Here is a 14,473-nt window from a genome sequence, read left to right on the forward strand (position 1 = left end):
AAGGGTCGTGGGCGTTTAAGGTGTCAGTTCAGGCTGTTTTTTCTGCCCAAAACTGTAAACTGATAGTTATTTTGTAGTTCATCGCGATATAAGGGGTCTGTTAGAGATGTTCTTAGTAATTGTAAGGATGTACCCTTTGGAATCTCAAATGTGCATTGGAATCTCAAAGAGACCAACGCAACCTGAAACGTTTAATGTGCCCGCAGCAAGGTAAGTGAAAGGTAAATTGGGGAGTCAACCTATGAATGGTTTGAGACCTGCCCCATACCGACACCAATCCATAACTAAAAACATCAACACCCCTGTCCGGCCCTAGCCACATGAAATTTCTCTGCACTCAAACCAATCCAACCCACAAAACCAATTCATCATTCAGGTTGAACCCGAATTTGTGGCCACTAAATATGGTAGATCTCCAGCCCAGACTAGAGCCGCAACTTGCAGCGTTGATTTGGAGTTGTAGAAGAGAAGCATTTCGCCCAATTTGAATGCTTGTGTGTCATTTTGAAAAATGAAAAAAAATCTTGAACTAATATATACTCCTACTTGAGAAATAAAATTAATCAGAAAAACACATACCAGAAAATAAAATAAATCATGACAAAGACCATGTAAAATAAAATAAATCACGGAAATCACCGAGAACATAATATTACAAATTCAGAAATTAGTAAGTGCGTTCATGGCACATTCAGGAATAACTAGTAGTTCATCCAAAGTAATACTGGTAGTACATCATATTTAAACTCTAAATTAATACCAAGCTACGGTACATTCAAAATACTTTGATGGTACATGAAAACGGGATCGTTATTTGCTGCATTCACGTCGAAATGGATGATCAATTCGGCTTTGGGAAGACATCAGGTTGGGGAGGAACAAGGCAGTGGGGAGATGAGTGGCACAACAGCAACGGATCCGGAAGGATGCTCCTAGCTTGTCTAATCTGAAATTGCATGCAGCCAAGAGTCAGTACATGTATCAACACTATTTACATCTGAACTTGTATGCAGCCAAGAGTCAGTACATGTATCAACACTATTTACATCTGAACTTGTTACAAAATCAAGAATTCATAAGTGTACAAAGGTAAATTTTGAACATAAATGAGTTACTGTTTTAATAGCAAGTAGTGATCAACAAACAATAAGAAATGCCATTACATATGTAGATACGGACATTACATACATATAGGGAGGTACGAACAGGCATTACTATAGATTATGAACATAATACAATGCTCACATCCTTAGATATTACTGAAAGCTAGAATTCAATCTTTCTGAAAGAAATATTTCCTATGGAACTGCTTGCTGATCTGATTGGCAGGCATTGTTTGTTACGGAAATTTAACCTTCAAAATTCAGATGTATCATGATTTTAGACAATAATTTTTTAGCATCCGTTCTTGCAGTCTGAGTTCTGTAGTTAAATATTCAGAGTTAAGCGACAAAGCAATGGAACTTCTCTTCCTGCAGCCTGATAACCTGATAAGTAGAGGATCCTTCTAAATGACGAGAATACATGTATGAAAGCTAGAATTGCAGGAATCGCGCAATGGACAGTGCCTATTTCGTCATAACAGATGCACATAGCACTAAAACATACTCCGTATACTCTAACTATACTTAAATTGTTTTTTGGCAACATACTACACTGTCCATAAGATGTTGCAAGTGTGAGCTTTCCATCTTCTTTGCTGTACTTTGCCGGATGTCAGCCATTACTAGCAGTGTGTTGCCGCCACACTGACCTTGATTATGACTGAAACCGGTCCAGTTCTGTTTGCAACTAGACACAAATTAACTACAATCTCCGCTGAGTATATCCTAGAGAAATAAAATACGGGTTAAAGTATATAGTGCTGCTGCCTAGATATCTAGCCTTTGCAAGCTTCAGTCTTTAGTTTGTCACGCGATTACTTGATTAATTTTGGATTCCTACAGTATTACATCTAGTTGATGACCATTACCAGATGAGCGCCTAGCGTGGGAGAATATCCAGTGCTCTCAACACTTGGGTGATCCCATGCCCTAATGTGTAAGAAAATTCTGATTTTTTTATGTTCACAAGACAGATTTCCATAACCTCTAAAATATTCAGATCCAAACTCAAAATACACATTAGGAAACAAAAAAGATAGATTCAACATGAATAGTATCACAATAAGATAACAGCTAAAATGATACGTACTAACTATTCATATCAAGATTTCTCTTTTTTTTTGTTCCTATTCATATCAAGATTTCTTGTTTTTTGTTTCTCAATGCATATTTCAAGTGTGGGTCTGAAATTTGTAGGTGTTGTAGGCACATGTCTTGTGAACATTCACATTTTTACTGAATTTTTTGAATCATTTAAAATTGATTTTTTAGGCATTGAAGCATAGGAGCACTGAACTACTAGTAGAGGGATTACATAAAACTGTCACTGCCTTGAACAAACTCTGAGGATCTGCCTAGAATTTTCAAGTACTGTTCCTTCATCTTCGAATGAAGGGTTTCAATCATCAAATGACACGTCGAGTCCTGTTCCTTCATCTTCGAAGGAAGGGTTTCAAATGTAGAGACTGTCCCAAAAAATAAAATCAAATGACACGCTGATTGACAGTCAGGCACAACGTAGCTGAGGGACGGAAACGCACCTCCACCTGCTGCTGCTACATTCCCGCCGCCACTGGGCGGTTCTTTCTCACATCGACGCACGCGATTGCCGCGGTGAGAGCGGTAAAAACCAGTGCGAGCAGTGTGGTGACGCACAAGGTTATCTTGACAGAATCCTCTGCAGCCATTGATGAGAAGCACTTAATTAGGACTCAGTTAATTAGTACTCCCTCCGCTCCTTTTTAATCTGCATATAAGTTTTGTCCGAAGTCAATGTGTCTCAACTTTGATCAAACTTATACAAAAAGGTATCAACATTTACAACGCCAAATCAATATTGTTAGATTAGTTATGAAGTGTAGTTTCATACTATATATATTTGGTATTGTAGATGTTGATATTTTAATATGAATTTGATCAAACTTTGCAATGTTTGATTTGAAACAAATCTAATACGCGAAGTAAAAAGACCGGAAGCTTGCACGCATAGCACACATGCTTGGAGGCACCGGCAGCTCTGCCTCTGCATGTCGATCATCATACGCACAGATGCAATATAAAGTTATTCATTCATGATGGCGTCCGTTCCTAATTTTGATTTCTCCTTTCAGATTTCCCCCCATTTGAACTTCCATGAGTCGGGAAGAGGAAGGACTACTCACTCATATATTTCGCCAGGCGCCGACCCTTAGGAACTGAAGCCTCGATCCGCAGGAAGCAGTTGTAGCCGACCACGTCGGCGGCCACATAAGCATACTCGCCGTCAAGCCACCAGGTGCACGCCTCCAACACTCGCGCCAAGTACCCCAGGCACCGGGCGCACTCCGCCGCCGCGCGGTCCCTCGCGCACTGCGCCCGCAACGTCACCGCGGTCTTCACAGTGGCGTTGATCGAGAGCGCGGCCGCGTCGGCGACGACGCGCGCGCCCGAGCTGTTGGCTGCGCCGCGCCGCGCCAGGGACTCCGCGAGCGCGACGAGCCTCCGCGGCTCGAAGCAGCCGGGGTCGGAACTGTCCTCACAGGAGATGTCGGGGGGTAAGACTTCCTCGCCGGAGTAGACGACCTGGAGGAAAGATTCCTCGTACGCAGAGGAGGTATTGTCGTCGGCGTAGGACAGGAAGCAGCCCTCGGCCCTCCACACGCCGGCGCGCCTGCTGGCGCCGCAGCCGGTGAGGTTCTTGGCGGCCGCGGCGAGGCACGCGAGGCACTCTCTCGGCGCGGAGGCGCCCAGGCAGAAGCCGCGGGCGAATGCCCCGCCGCCGGACTGAAGGGTCGCGAACCCCGTCGGCGCGGCGGCTGCGGGTAGCGCGGCCAGGAGTGGCAGGAGGCTGTCGCGGAAGGCAGCAGCGCTGTCGTCCGAGGAAGTCGGCGGCGTGGCGCAGTCGACCACTGCGTAGCTGGTCGGGACACGCAGCTGCAAAGGACCAGGTGGATGGCGGCGAGGATGGCTAAGGAGCTAAGCGCGCAGGTGAGCGCTGTTAACGCGTGAGCTGCGCGCGCGGTGGCCATGGCAGTGAGCCCGGTGGAGGAGACGCTGGGGAATAGTACACCAGTACAGGCTCGCTGCGTGATCGTTACGCACTTTCCTTTGCCATGGAATACGGTGCGGATGGGACAACGGCTGCCCACTGTGCGATGTGTTGCATCGACAGCTAAAGTCAGGTCTGATGAAAACTGTGCTTGCTTTTTTTTACCCCGATAACTGTCACACGTGTGGCATATTAAGCGTCCATCTACATGCCGTGTGTAACGTAAGCAGAAGACAACTCATACGTGTGGGCGTAACTACTTGGTGCCATACGTCAAATAACTATTACTTATTCTCACTCCACATGTGTGGCATAAAGCAAATCTGCCCACATGTCCTGGCGCACCCGCAGAATGACACTTTTGTTATCTCGGGGATGGCAACTTTAGTCACCCGGGATGGCAAATGTAGTTGTAAAAGTATGACAACTTATCTATTTTGGTTAACTATAATTGTCATGTCTAATTAACGGTAGTTGCCGCGTGTAATCAAACGATAGTTGTCATGTGTGATTAACTACTTGCACTATGTGGTCAAACAATAGTTGCCATGTGTGATTAATTAGTTGCCACGTGTGGTCCAACCATACTTGTCATGTATGATCTTCGCTTCTAATGAAGCAGTTGATAGTTTCAGGTTTTTTCGTTCCACCTCTACTGGTTTATTTTCGTCCTCCCTCAACCTACGAAAAGAAACCAATGAAAAAAATCGAGGCCCCCTCGCACGAACCGGGAGCGAGGCCTCCTCGCGAAAAAAAATATCTGACGATCCGAGCTGCCCCCGATCGTCTCGCTACGAGGACGAGAACCACGCCCCAGCCGCCATAGTGGAGCCCTACGCCGCCGCCGAGATCCGAGAGGAGCCGCCGCCGCCGAGGTTCGAGAGGAGCTGGCCACCACGACCTCCCTCCCCAGCCGGCCACCACCACCCCCTCCCCAAGCAGCCATGTACAGCAGGGCGGCGCCCACGCGCCTGGCCTAGGTGGGTCTCGGACTCCCTCCTCCCTTCGTCCAAGGCCAGGAGCTCCCCCTCCCCGACCCGATCTGGTGGAGAGAGGGCCAGGCCTTGCCACTCCGGTGGTCGCTGTGGCCAGATCTTTCCGGGGTAGTCGCCGTAGAGCCTCTACGGCGGCGGAGTAGCAGCAGCCTGGCAGAAGGTGGGTGCCAGATCGTCGTTCAGCAGCTCGCTGTCGGAGCTTCTCACTGGAGGCGATGGAGGCCGGTGGGTGAGGGGCACTCGTCAAGGGGGTGATTGGGTGCATTAGTTGGGGGAGTGGAGAAACTGGGGTTGAGATGCCTCGGCTGGGTGCTCGATGACGCGCCAGGCGAAGAAGGATCTCCTGGTGGAGCTTGGGAGAGGGGAGTTGTTGGGAGGAGGAGACGTCATGGAGCCCAAGACCGGATGCAACAGAAGAAGCAGCGCCGTTGCCGTGCACTAAGCAGGTCGACAGAGTCTGCGAGGTGGAAGATCCATAGCATACAGGTGAGTCTGTAGGTGCTATTTTATCTTTGTGCATCTGTTCCAATATTATTGATCTTTTTCGCATTAGAGTAGAATGAATATTTGTATTACCATCTTATAGTGCTAAATCCCAGGCAACAGTTGGGGTAAGCTTCTCAACTGCCTAGCACCAATTAGGCTTCTAAAACTGAAGCATAGACAAAATTCAGTTAAGCATCCAAATTTCTTTTTAAGTGGTACACTATATATTGCTAACCGAGGGAACTTCTATTTGTGTTGCTTGTTTTTTCTAACAATCACTTGAGTGTGTTGTTTGCAGTTTTGAACCATCCATCGCTGAACCTACAGGAGCCTGATGCCATGTGTTTTTTTACCAATCAAACTACTTGGAGAACCAAAGAAAGTTGTTTTTTCTGTCTCCACTAGGAGTTGGAAATGAGAACGCCATCTCTGCATAACTGAACGAAGTGACTAAAATTTATGTTATATATGGTACAACCTTACGAGAGAATTATTTCTGTACACGTAGAACACAGTTACATGTATGCCTTCAAAGTTATTTGTTATTTATATATGTATAAATGAGCTTGGCTTTCAACCCTTCAAGGTTTAAAAAGTCTCAGTTTTATCAAGTCATTCACAGTTTTAATTATCATATGTATAATTGTGCCTGATACTCCAAATGCCCATTCGGCCAGGTTGATTTGGAAGGGTTGTGTGGAGCGAACCCTGTTCCTCTAAACCAAGGGGTACTTTTGGCCCTTTTCCTGGCATGCGACATAGCCGATGAGATATCCCTGAAGCTTCAATGGATACAAAGGTTTACAAAATGTTCACACACAGTATTTGGTTCATATCCCCATTGTTTCATGTTCGATTGACTGGTGCGGTTCTCTTAAATAGTTTGAACCATTTAGCATTTGGGACCCCGAGGATTCCGATTGGGAGAACGACATCGTCCATAGATTAATGGCGAGATGTTGGTGCTTTGATTAATTTCCAGGACCATTGTTTCCTGTCCGGTGATGCAATCTGAATATCATGCAAAAATTTGTCATGTTTGGGCATTGTCAGTATGGGAACACCGGACCAACCCACTTTACAGGTGGACAGGAGGGTTGACCGCTGGGCGATGCGCTGCACGAGTAGGCCAGGAGGAACAAGAGTAGAAGAGGACTGTAGCCTGTAGGTGAGAGAAGATGATGCTATTGCCATCTTGACTGAAGGTTGGGCATCTAAAGATTCTTGTCAACCAGAACTATGAAGGTATATGGTCTGATATTTACTAAAATTATATTGACCAAGCACAACATATCCAATCATCTGGAACCTGTCCTCTTCTTTTCTGGAACTAGCGGAAACCACCGTTCTTTGACTGATTGTTACAGAGTTTATCTGGTTCTGAAAGTTAATATTCTCTGAAGTTTTTTGCTAGCTAAACACCACTTGAAGGTACCTGGAAATATATTACTTGCTGAAGCTGCACATCCTACGCCCCAGGAGGAGGCCGAATGCATATTCCGATCATGTGATCTAAATACTAAAGCTTCCTTGCTGGATCTAAGGTTTAATTTCTCTGCCCCAATGCTGGCTCTTAGGGTAATACAACTTCTACTCCATATTTTTGATGCCCTCCACATAAATCCATCACTCTCTTGTTGCCTTGAAGCATACTTCCGTCGCAGCCGGAGGTGAACATTTGGAGAGACCATACTGTAGCAAGCTTGCTACCCAGGGACCTGGTGTTTCTGCAAACCCAATGATAGGTGTGTTTGAAAAAAAAAGTCAGTTCGTGTTGCAATTTTATGAAAACTTGCTTATGCGGTGTTATTGCACTGGTACAAAAAATGTCATGGTCTTTTTCTTCCTGTTTAGATCGCCACCTACCTATGAATTACGACTCTGGGCATGGCAGAATGTCACCATAATTTTTGTTCACCAACTAGATTTCATCCCAAGACGTGCCATCTCTCTAATTTGACTCTGAGCATGTAATACAGTTAGTTAATCATGTGGGTTGGTCTTGTGTCTTCCAGCTGCAATTGAATTAGTCTAAGCGATCGAGGTCCTACTAATTAATTAAGCTGGCTATTTGCTTGCTTCTTGTACCTACAACATGCTCTCTGACTTTTTTTATCGCAGTATGCAAGCTTCTAAGCGCCGGATTGATGTCGTACTAACACATTAAGGTGGTTGCTTACTTGCTTTTTTTCTCAGTATTGCAAGCTTTACTGTGAATTAATAGCAATTAAAAGGATGGAGCCAGTATGCCTATAGTTGATTCACTGATGTTGAAATTAACTGCAGTAGCTTATTTTTCCTACAACTTCATTGAAAGTTTATTTGCCATATCTAATTATCTAAAGTTTTCCTTGTACCATTTTCCATGAGATTAATGTAATTAGGAATACCAGTGCTTGTTTGAATCATTTAGTTAATTAATTTTGTACATAAAACTTGTATTTGTATGTTTTAGAATTACTATTATCCTGGTAAAATGACCACAAATGAAAGGGTTGTAAAGATTAATTATTCTTTGTGGAAGCATTATTGGTCTAATTAATAGATGCACATGCATCAATAATGTTGTTGAGCTACTGTTGATTCTATAGTGTTGTACTATTCGCAAAGTTCTATTTTGAGAAAAATAGCAAATTCAATATTGTGGCAGCTAAATGGCGCGCCCACTGTAGCAAGTGAGTGCCCATCGAAATCACCCTGAGCATATTTGCGCTGATTTTCATGATTTCTCTTCTGCCAGCAACAATGTTCCTCGCACTTCGACCACACAACTGTATGTTCATGTTCCAGAGTCCTTATTCATAGTTAATTTCAATCACAAAGTGACAAATGTCAGTCTATTAGTTAACATGTGTATCTCCGTTTCTTCTAAGTTTCAATCGACCTACTCTCAAGTTGTTCCTAAGACAATGCCTCAAGCAAAGGGAATGAGCCTCAGTTAGTGTATGTAGCGAGTTCGCGATCCTTTGTTGGGATAAACATTTGTGCAAGAGCAATAGTCTCGTCATTGTTGGTTGTTAGTACTGTTGCTTGTTAATTCTAATTTTTACTTCAGTTCATAAGGCAATGTAGTTATGCTTGACGCACGATATGAAGACTGCCATTTTGCCTTTTGACCTTGGTTTCTTCCTCCAGTAAGTAAATGCACATAGTTCTTTTGTAAATTAGAGCATACGACTTGTTGATCGATCTCTGAGCTCAGTAATAATATTAAGCCTTAATCTGTTTATTGTGCAGACAAGATGAGAAAGAAATGCTACCCAAGAATATTTACTTTATAAACATTTCAACTGTAATATGGAATAAAATTAAATAAATAAGGAAACAGTATATTCATATATCTTTTTTGTACTTTGATGGTTTCACACCACAAGTTCCGAGATGGTAATTGTGCTGCATATGTCTGCTCTCTTACTTTGTTTTTCTGAACAGGTAGGTTCCGGAAGATGTCATGGAGAATTTATTTGAGAGAATTTGTGTGAGGTGTGTCTAAATAATTTTTATCTTCTGAACATATTCTTGTATGACTAACTGAATTCATTTTCTCAAAACGTTGGTACTTTTCCTTTTTCATTTATGTTGCTCGAGTGAGTCTCTCTCGGATCATGTACACTCCACATGCTTGCCCTTATTGAGTTTGCTCAAGTAAGAAAAACTTGATATTTATGTTTGTCGGCAGTAGCGTGACTAGCTGATCTGTAGCGGCGCGGAAGGTGAGCTTGACTGCAGGCAGCAGCTCCTTTGGCTGATCTGCGGCGATGCAGAAGTTGGGTTGGAAAGAAGCACGACCGGCTGCTCTGAAGTGGGTCGTAGGGAGAGCTTCGTAAGAGATAGGGACGGAGATCTATTGGCCCGTGCATGACATCCAACCCAATGGCATCATGCCCTGGTAAGCTTCTTATCTGATCCAATTTTTGCACTTGGTCTTTTTCTTTCTAACCCTGAAAATAGAGTTTGCCTTGATTCCTAATCATGCTTTAAAAGCTGATATCCACCTCGTTTATCTTGCTACTGGTGGTAATGTGTGCAAGTATGATTTTGTGATAATGCCAGATGTTGTGTGCCTTCTTTATTCATGATACGAGTACTCTAACCTGGCTCGTATGATAATGTATCACTGCTACAGAGCACAAACGACGTGTTTTTTAATTATATTTTAGTTGACATGGATTTCATTTATCTTGTCAATTGTATAGTCAGATCATGAATTTTAATGATTGATTGATTTTCATGGTCACAGCTAGGCATGGTTGCGTGGCCACGGGGAGAATGGAGCAAGTAGCGTGTGAGGAGTTTAAGAAATGGGGACAAGGGACAATGGATAGCTTTTAACCTGCTTGACATGTGTGTTTGTTACAATGCTTTATAGAAAGAAAAAAATAACAAAATATTGATGTTGGTGTTTACCAGAGATACATGCTTTATGGACAGGAGGACTTGATTGACTCAACAATCTTTTCCAGTACAATGTTCCGCAAAAGATGTCGCTGAGCCTTGACAAGCAGAACAAGCATTCTACGTGGCCATTTTGACAAGCAGAACAAGCATTCTACAAGCTGTGATAATGTAAGGGCTATCGACTTTTTTGCCTGTTATAACAAAAGGTAATATTCTCTAAAGTACGGTAAATTCAGACCAATCCAAATGCCAGCTTGTAGCTTGATTTGTGCCTTAAATACGACTTTTTTGCCTGTCATAACAAAAGGTAATATTCTGTAAAGTACGGTTGATTTACTAAGTACGGTCGATTCTGCTTTCGCAGCCTAATTTGCACCTTATATATGTGCCCAAACATTACATGGATCACAAAACTTTAACTTAATGGGGTTGACAGTATATGTTCAGAATATAAGTTGTGTACAACCAGCCATGGAAAGATCTTTTTCACAGGTTCTATCAGATGCCATGTGTTCAGAAAAAGTAAATTGTGATGCTACATAACGGTTTTAGTATAGCGTAGCACTCGAATAGGGCATTTTGGAGACCGAGCTCCATGGAGCCCTTTATTTTGAAAAATTTAAAATTCATAAATTTCAGTTTAAAAAAATCTGAAAAAAATTACACATGTATGCAAGGATGTAATGTGTATGTGTGAAAAATTTCAGGATGAAATACCTTGAATTGCGAGCTGCACAAAAAAAAAACAAAATCATGGACTTTAAAGATGAACAGTACATATGCTAAAAAGGCTCAGATTTGTCTTTTTTATGTAGCTCACATTTTATTGTATTTTGACCTAAAAATTTGCACACATATACATTATGTATCTAAGTATATGTGTATTTATTCTCAGATTTTTTGAAACTGAAAAAGTTTGAATTTTGAAGTTTTCAAATAAAGGCCTCCATGGAGCTCGGTCTCCGTTTGGCATTTTCCCTAGCACTCTTTATAATAAGTTTCTTTTCCATTTGCCATGGAGAGTTATCTTGCAATTACTCTAAGTAAGTGCGTACTAAGAATACAATACTATAAGAAAAGAGGCGATAGCGAAGATCCAATTGGAGTTGCTTACAGGATTGGCTGCACAGAATTCCATAAAATTATAAGATATAGGAGATTAAAATAAAGTGGTTGATATTTAAGGGTGTTGTTGGAATCAAGCTGATTATATGGGATAGTCTTTACAGGTGAGTTCCGGCGGAGCTTTCCCGATTCCTCTTCCCCTCGTGTCCATGTTCGAAGGAGATAACCTGGTTTGCGTGCTGATTCATGTTGAACTACTATGCCCCCGTTGCAAGGCATGCACAATTAACTTGCTTGATTAATGATGGCCCATTCAAGCGTCGGTGGCCGGATGATTAGATGCATTCCAAGGGCAGGGTTGAAATCAAGCGGTCGAGCCTCAGGGCGGTGGTGCGGTGACGACGAACGGCTGGCTGCGGGCGCCGTGTAGTTGTGGAGCAGGTAGTGGGAGAGGCGGTCGACGAGGGCGGGCTGCATGGGAGAGTGATTCTGACAATGTCAGCAGGCTAGGCAGGGTCGACGGTGGTCGTCGCGATGTTTCTGAGGGAGAGCGTGGCATGCCATCGCGCAACCGAATAAGGCGAAGTCCGGGTCGAGGTTGGCCACTATGGACGGCGTGAAATCTGATGGACCCGAAGGCCAGTGACAGGGTCCGTTGCCCCCTGCACTGCCTCCGAACTTGATGGAGACGCGGAGGGGGAACGGTGGCGCTATGAAGACCTCGACGCCTACTGCCGTGACCACAACCACAACAACTGCGCCGGTAAGAAAGGTACTAACTATATATAAATCCCCTAGCTTTAGAAACGTTGGCATCTTTTCTTATGCGGTCAACCCAGACCATCAAGAACAATCATACTGCACACTACATTGTTTGGACATGTGATTCATATGATAGTAACGATTTATAATATGAGCCAGACATGGGTGCAGTGGCTAGATAGCTTCAGAATTCAGACTTTCAGTTCCTGGAAGCTCGACTCTGCTTCGTTATTTCATAATGGAAATGCACCAGTTGTTTGGTGCAGTCTAGCTCTTCATTGAGCTGGTGTTTTTTATATGTTGCTCAGTGATAATTTGTACGCTGTGGTTAATTTACTAGATGAACTGCACACCTAGAAGCAGCACTATGCAAAGATCCATCGCCTCGACTGCTCGCTCTGCAAAGAACCACCGTCTCGACTGCTCGCGACGCCGTGTGTGGTTGGTGCTGCGCTAGCGGTGGAGTGCCATGCTCATGCGTGGTGCAAGCAGCGGCCAAAGCCTCATCGGCCGCTGCGAGTACGGCGTTGGCACCAGGTTCATGGCATTGTAAAAAAGAAATCTTGATTCAAGATCAATGGAACCTTTTCTACTGTATATACAATCTACTTATTACTGAAGGTTGCATCGATTGTTTGTTGGTTATTCTTTGTTTCTAATTAACCTTGTTACTTTATAGGGAGGAGGAACTTTTCAATTAGATGGTAGTCAGAGGAGTCTACCGGGTACTTACCAAAAGCTTTAGCTGCTTTTTCCAGAACAGAGATGGAGCGTGGATGACTAACTAAGATCCAACGCAGAACGTGAAATTAATAGTGATTCAGTCCAACAAGGAAAGATGCTAGAGAGAGGGGACATCCAACCGGAGAACATCTAGTGCACATGGTCCGTTTGTTGGCATCCTTAAATGTTTTAAAAAACATCTGGTAAATATGGTCGGCATTCTTAAATATTATTGAAATGTAAATCTAAAAAATATACAACAAAGATGAGATATGTCATATTTGCAACATGCAACACTCGTGTCAAGTCAAATCCATAACATAATTCGAGAAAAAACCCGCGACTCTGATAGTACACAACATTAGTTGGATTTCAAATTTGTTAAGTTACCATTGTCGATAATATTTTTTGTTTTTCGAGTTGGGTTTCAAAAGGTACTTGATTTTCATGATATTATCAGTTCATGGTGTGCCTATCTAAGAAAATTTCTCAGTTTGTTTAAAACATTTGTTAGTATAAGTGCACTACAAGCCTTGCTGCACTATATACTTACCAAGGGAGATGTGCTGTCGGTTGAAAAGATAGCCGCGGTTAACAGCTCAGGCCTAATATTTGGCATGGACTTCAACAATTTGCAATGTTCTTTTCCAGACTGATTGTTGCTATGGACCGGCCATGCTATTGATAAAGAACAATCTCAGGAATTGGATCTCTGCTATTATTGCTGAAATTAAGAGGTGCATTAAGGAATTGTCAAGCTTTATGTACCTTCTAATAGTAACATGATGGACGCGTGAGGTTGAGTGATACTAATGCTATTTAATTATGGATGGTATATATTCAATTATAATTTTTTTGTTGACAAGTGATTTGCTCTTTAAGAAGACACCAAGACCGCCGAGAAGTAAAGAAGTGAAAGAGAGTTTGTATTTGTAGTTGTATGATGGAAAAGAGATGCCACCATTCTTAACACATATTTTCGAATTAAAAGAATAATTGATCCATGTGCCTATTTTATTATTATTGCGTGATAACGCACGGACATTTGACTTCTGCCCGTAGCAATGCACGGACATTCTCCTAGTTAATCGTAGTTGCCATGTGTGTTTACCTAGTTGCCACGTACGCGCAACTGAAGTTGCCATCTATCACTGTACGAGCGTCGTGTGGGCGAAGTGTAGTTCATCCACACGCGCGTGGACTGGGTGGTGACTATGTGGGCGGGAACTGGTTCGCCCACACGGCGCAGCTGGCAACCGCGCACCACGGGTCGTGTGGGCGAGCGCTCTAATTCCCACACAACACGCTATGCCTACATGGCACTGAAATTCTAACAAATTCCTTCAAGATTCATTCAAAACATAACAGACGGAGATCAAAACGTGTGGCCGAAGTGCAGATGTGCCACACGTGTGGGCATTATTTTTTTATGTTTTTTTGCTGGGATGTGGTTGCTTTCCTTTTTTTTTGATGGGATGCTTGCTTTCCTAGTATTTGATTGCAGTGAAACGGGCGATGCTACACTCGCGGGCAAATTTTTACAGGGTTTACGGGCTGGCACATGTGGAAGAATTTGATTGGGTTAGGGAGAGGAAGGGCCCTACCCCTGAAAATCAGGGGAAGAGGTTAATTAGTGTTAAGGCACCCCATAAAACGCCCGTCGTTAGCCCGTGTGTAGGATTATTCGCAGCGAAACTAGATAGTAAGAGCATCTATAACCGGACACGCCATACTCGTCCCAAACGCCCGGGCAGGCTGCCGGTTAGTGCCCGGGTGTTTTTTGGCCACCAACCGGGTCCTCATAGTCGGCCATCATAGCCGGCCCAAACATCCGGAGTGACCGGCACTCCTAATACCCGGCACATATATGGGGCGCTTATAGAGATGCCCGGATGTGGGCGTCACGTCAGACT

The 14,473-nt window shown here is 43.4% G+C and overlaps 1 protein-coding gene across 1 annotated transcript; it reads right to left on the reverse strand.

Moving 5' to 3' along the window:
• Window positions 1-612: 612 nt before the first annotated feature.
• On the reverse strand, window positions 613-6,806 carry LOC123076344 (uncharacterized). The gene is made up of 4 exons (XM_044498644.1): window positions 6,690-6,806; window positions 3,266-4,058; window positions 2,645-2,781; window positions 613-946 (listed from the first exon to the last, which is right to left on the reverse strand). Exons 1-3 carry the CDS (start codon window positions 6,804-6,806, stop codon window positions 2,660-2,662), a joined length of 1,032 nt encoding a protein of 343 aa, XP_044354579.1. The 3' UTR covers window positions 613-946; window positions 2,645-2,659.
• Window positions 6,807-14,473: the final 7,667 nt, after the last annotated feature.

The sequence above is a fragment of the Triticum aestivum genome, chromosome 3D, assembly GCF_018294505.1.
Source record: "Triticum aestivum cultivar Chinese Spring chromosome 3D, IWGSC CS RefSeq v2.1, whole genome shotgun sequence".
NCBI lineage: Eukaryota > Viridiplantae > Streptophyta > Magnoliopsida > Poales > Poaceae > Triticum > Triticum aestivum.

Coding starts and splice junctions, on each gene's coding strand:
- LOC123076344 (XM_044498644.1), bottom strand. CDS start 6,806: ATGGCAATAGCATCATCTTCTCTCACCTACAGGCTACAGTCCTCTTCT. Junction 4,059..6,689: donor CCCTCCTGTCCACCTGTAAA/GTGGGTTGGTCC, acceptor CTGCGCGCTTAG/CTCCTTAGCCATCCTCGCCG. Junction 2,782..3,265: donor GCGCCTGGCGAAATATATGA/GTGAGTAGTCCT, acceptor CAATGGCTGCAG/AGGATTCTGTCAAGATAACC.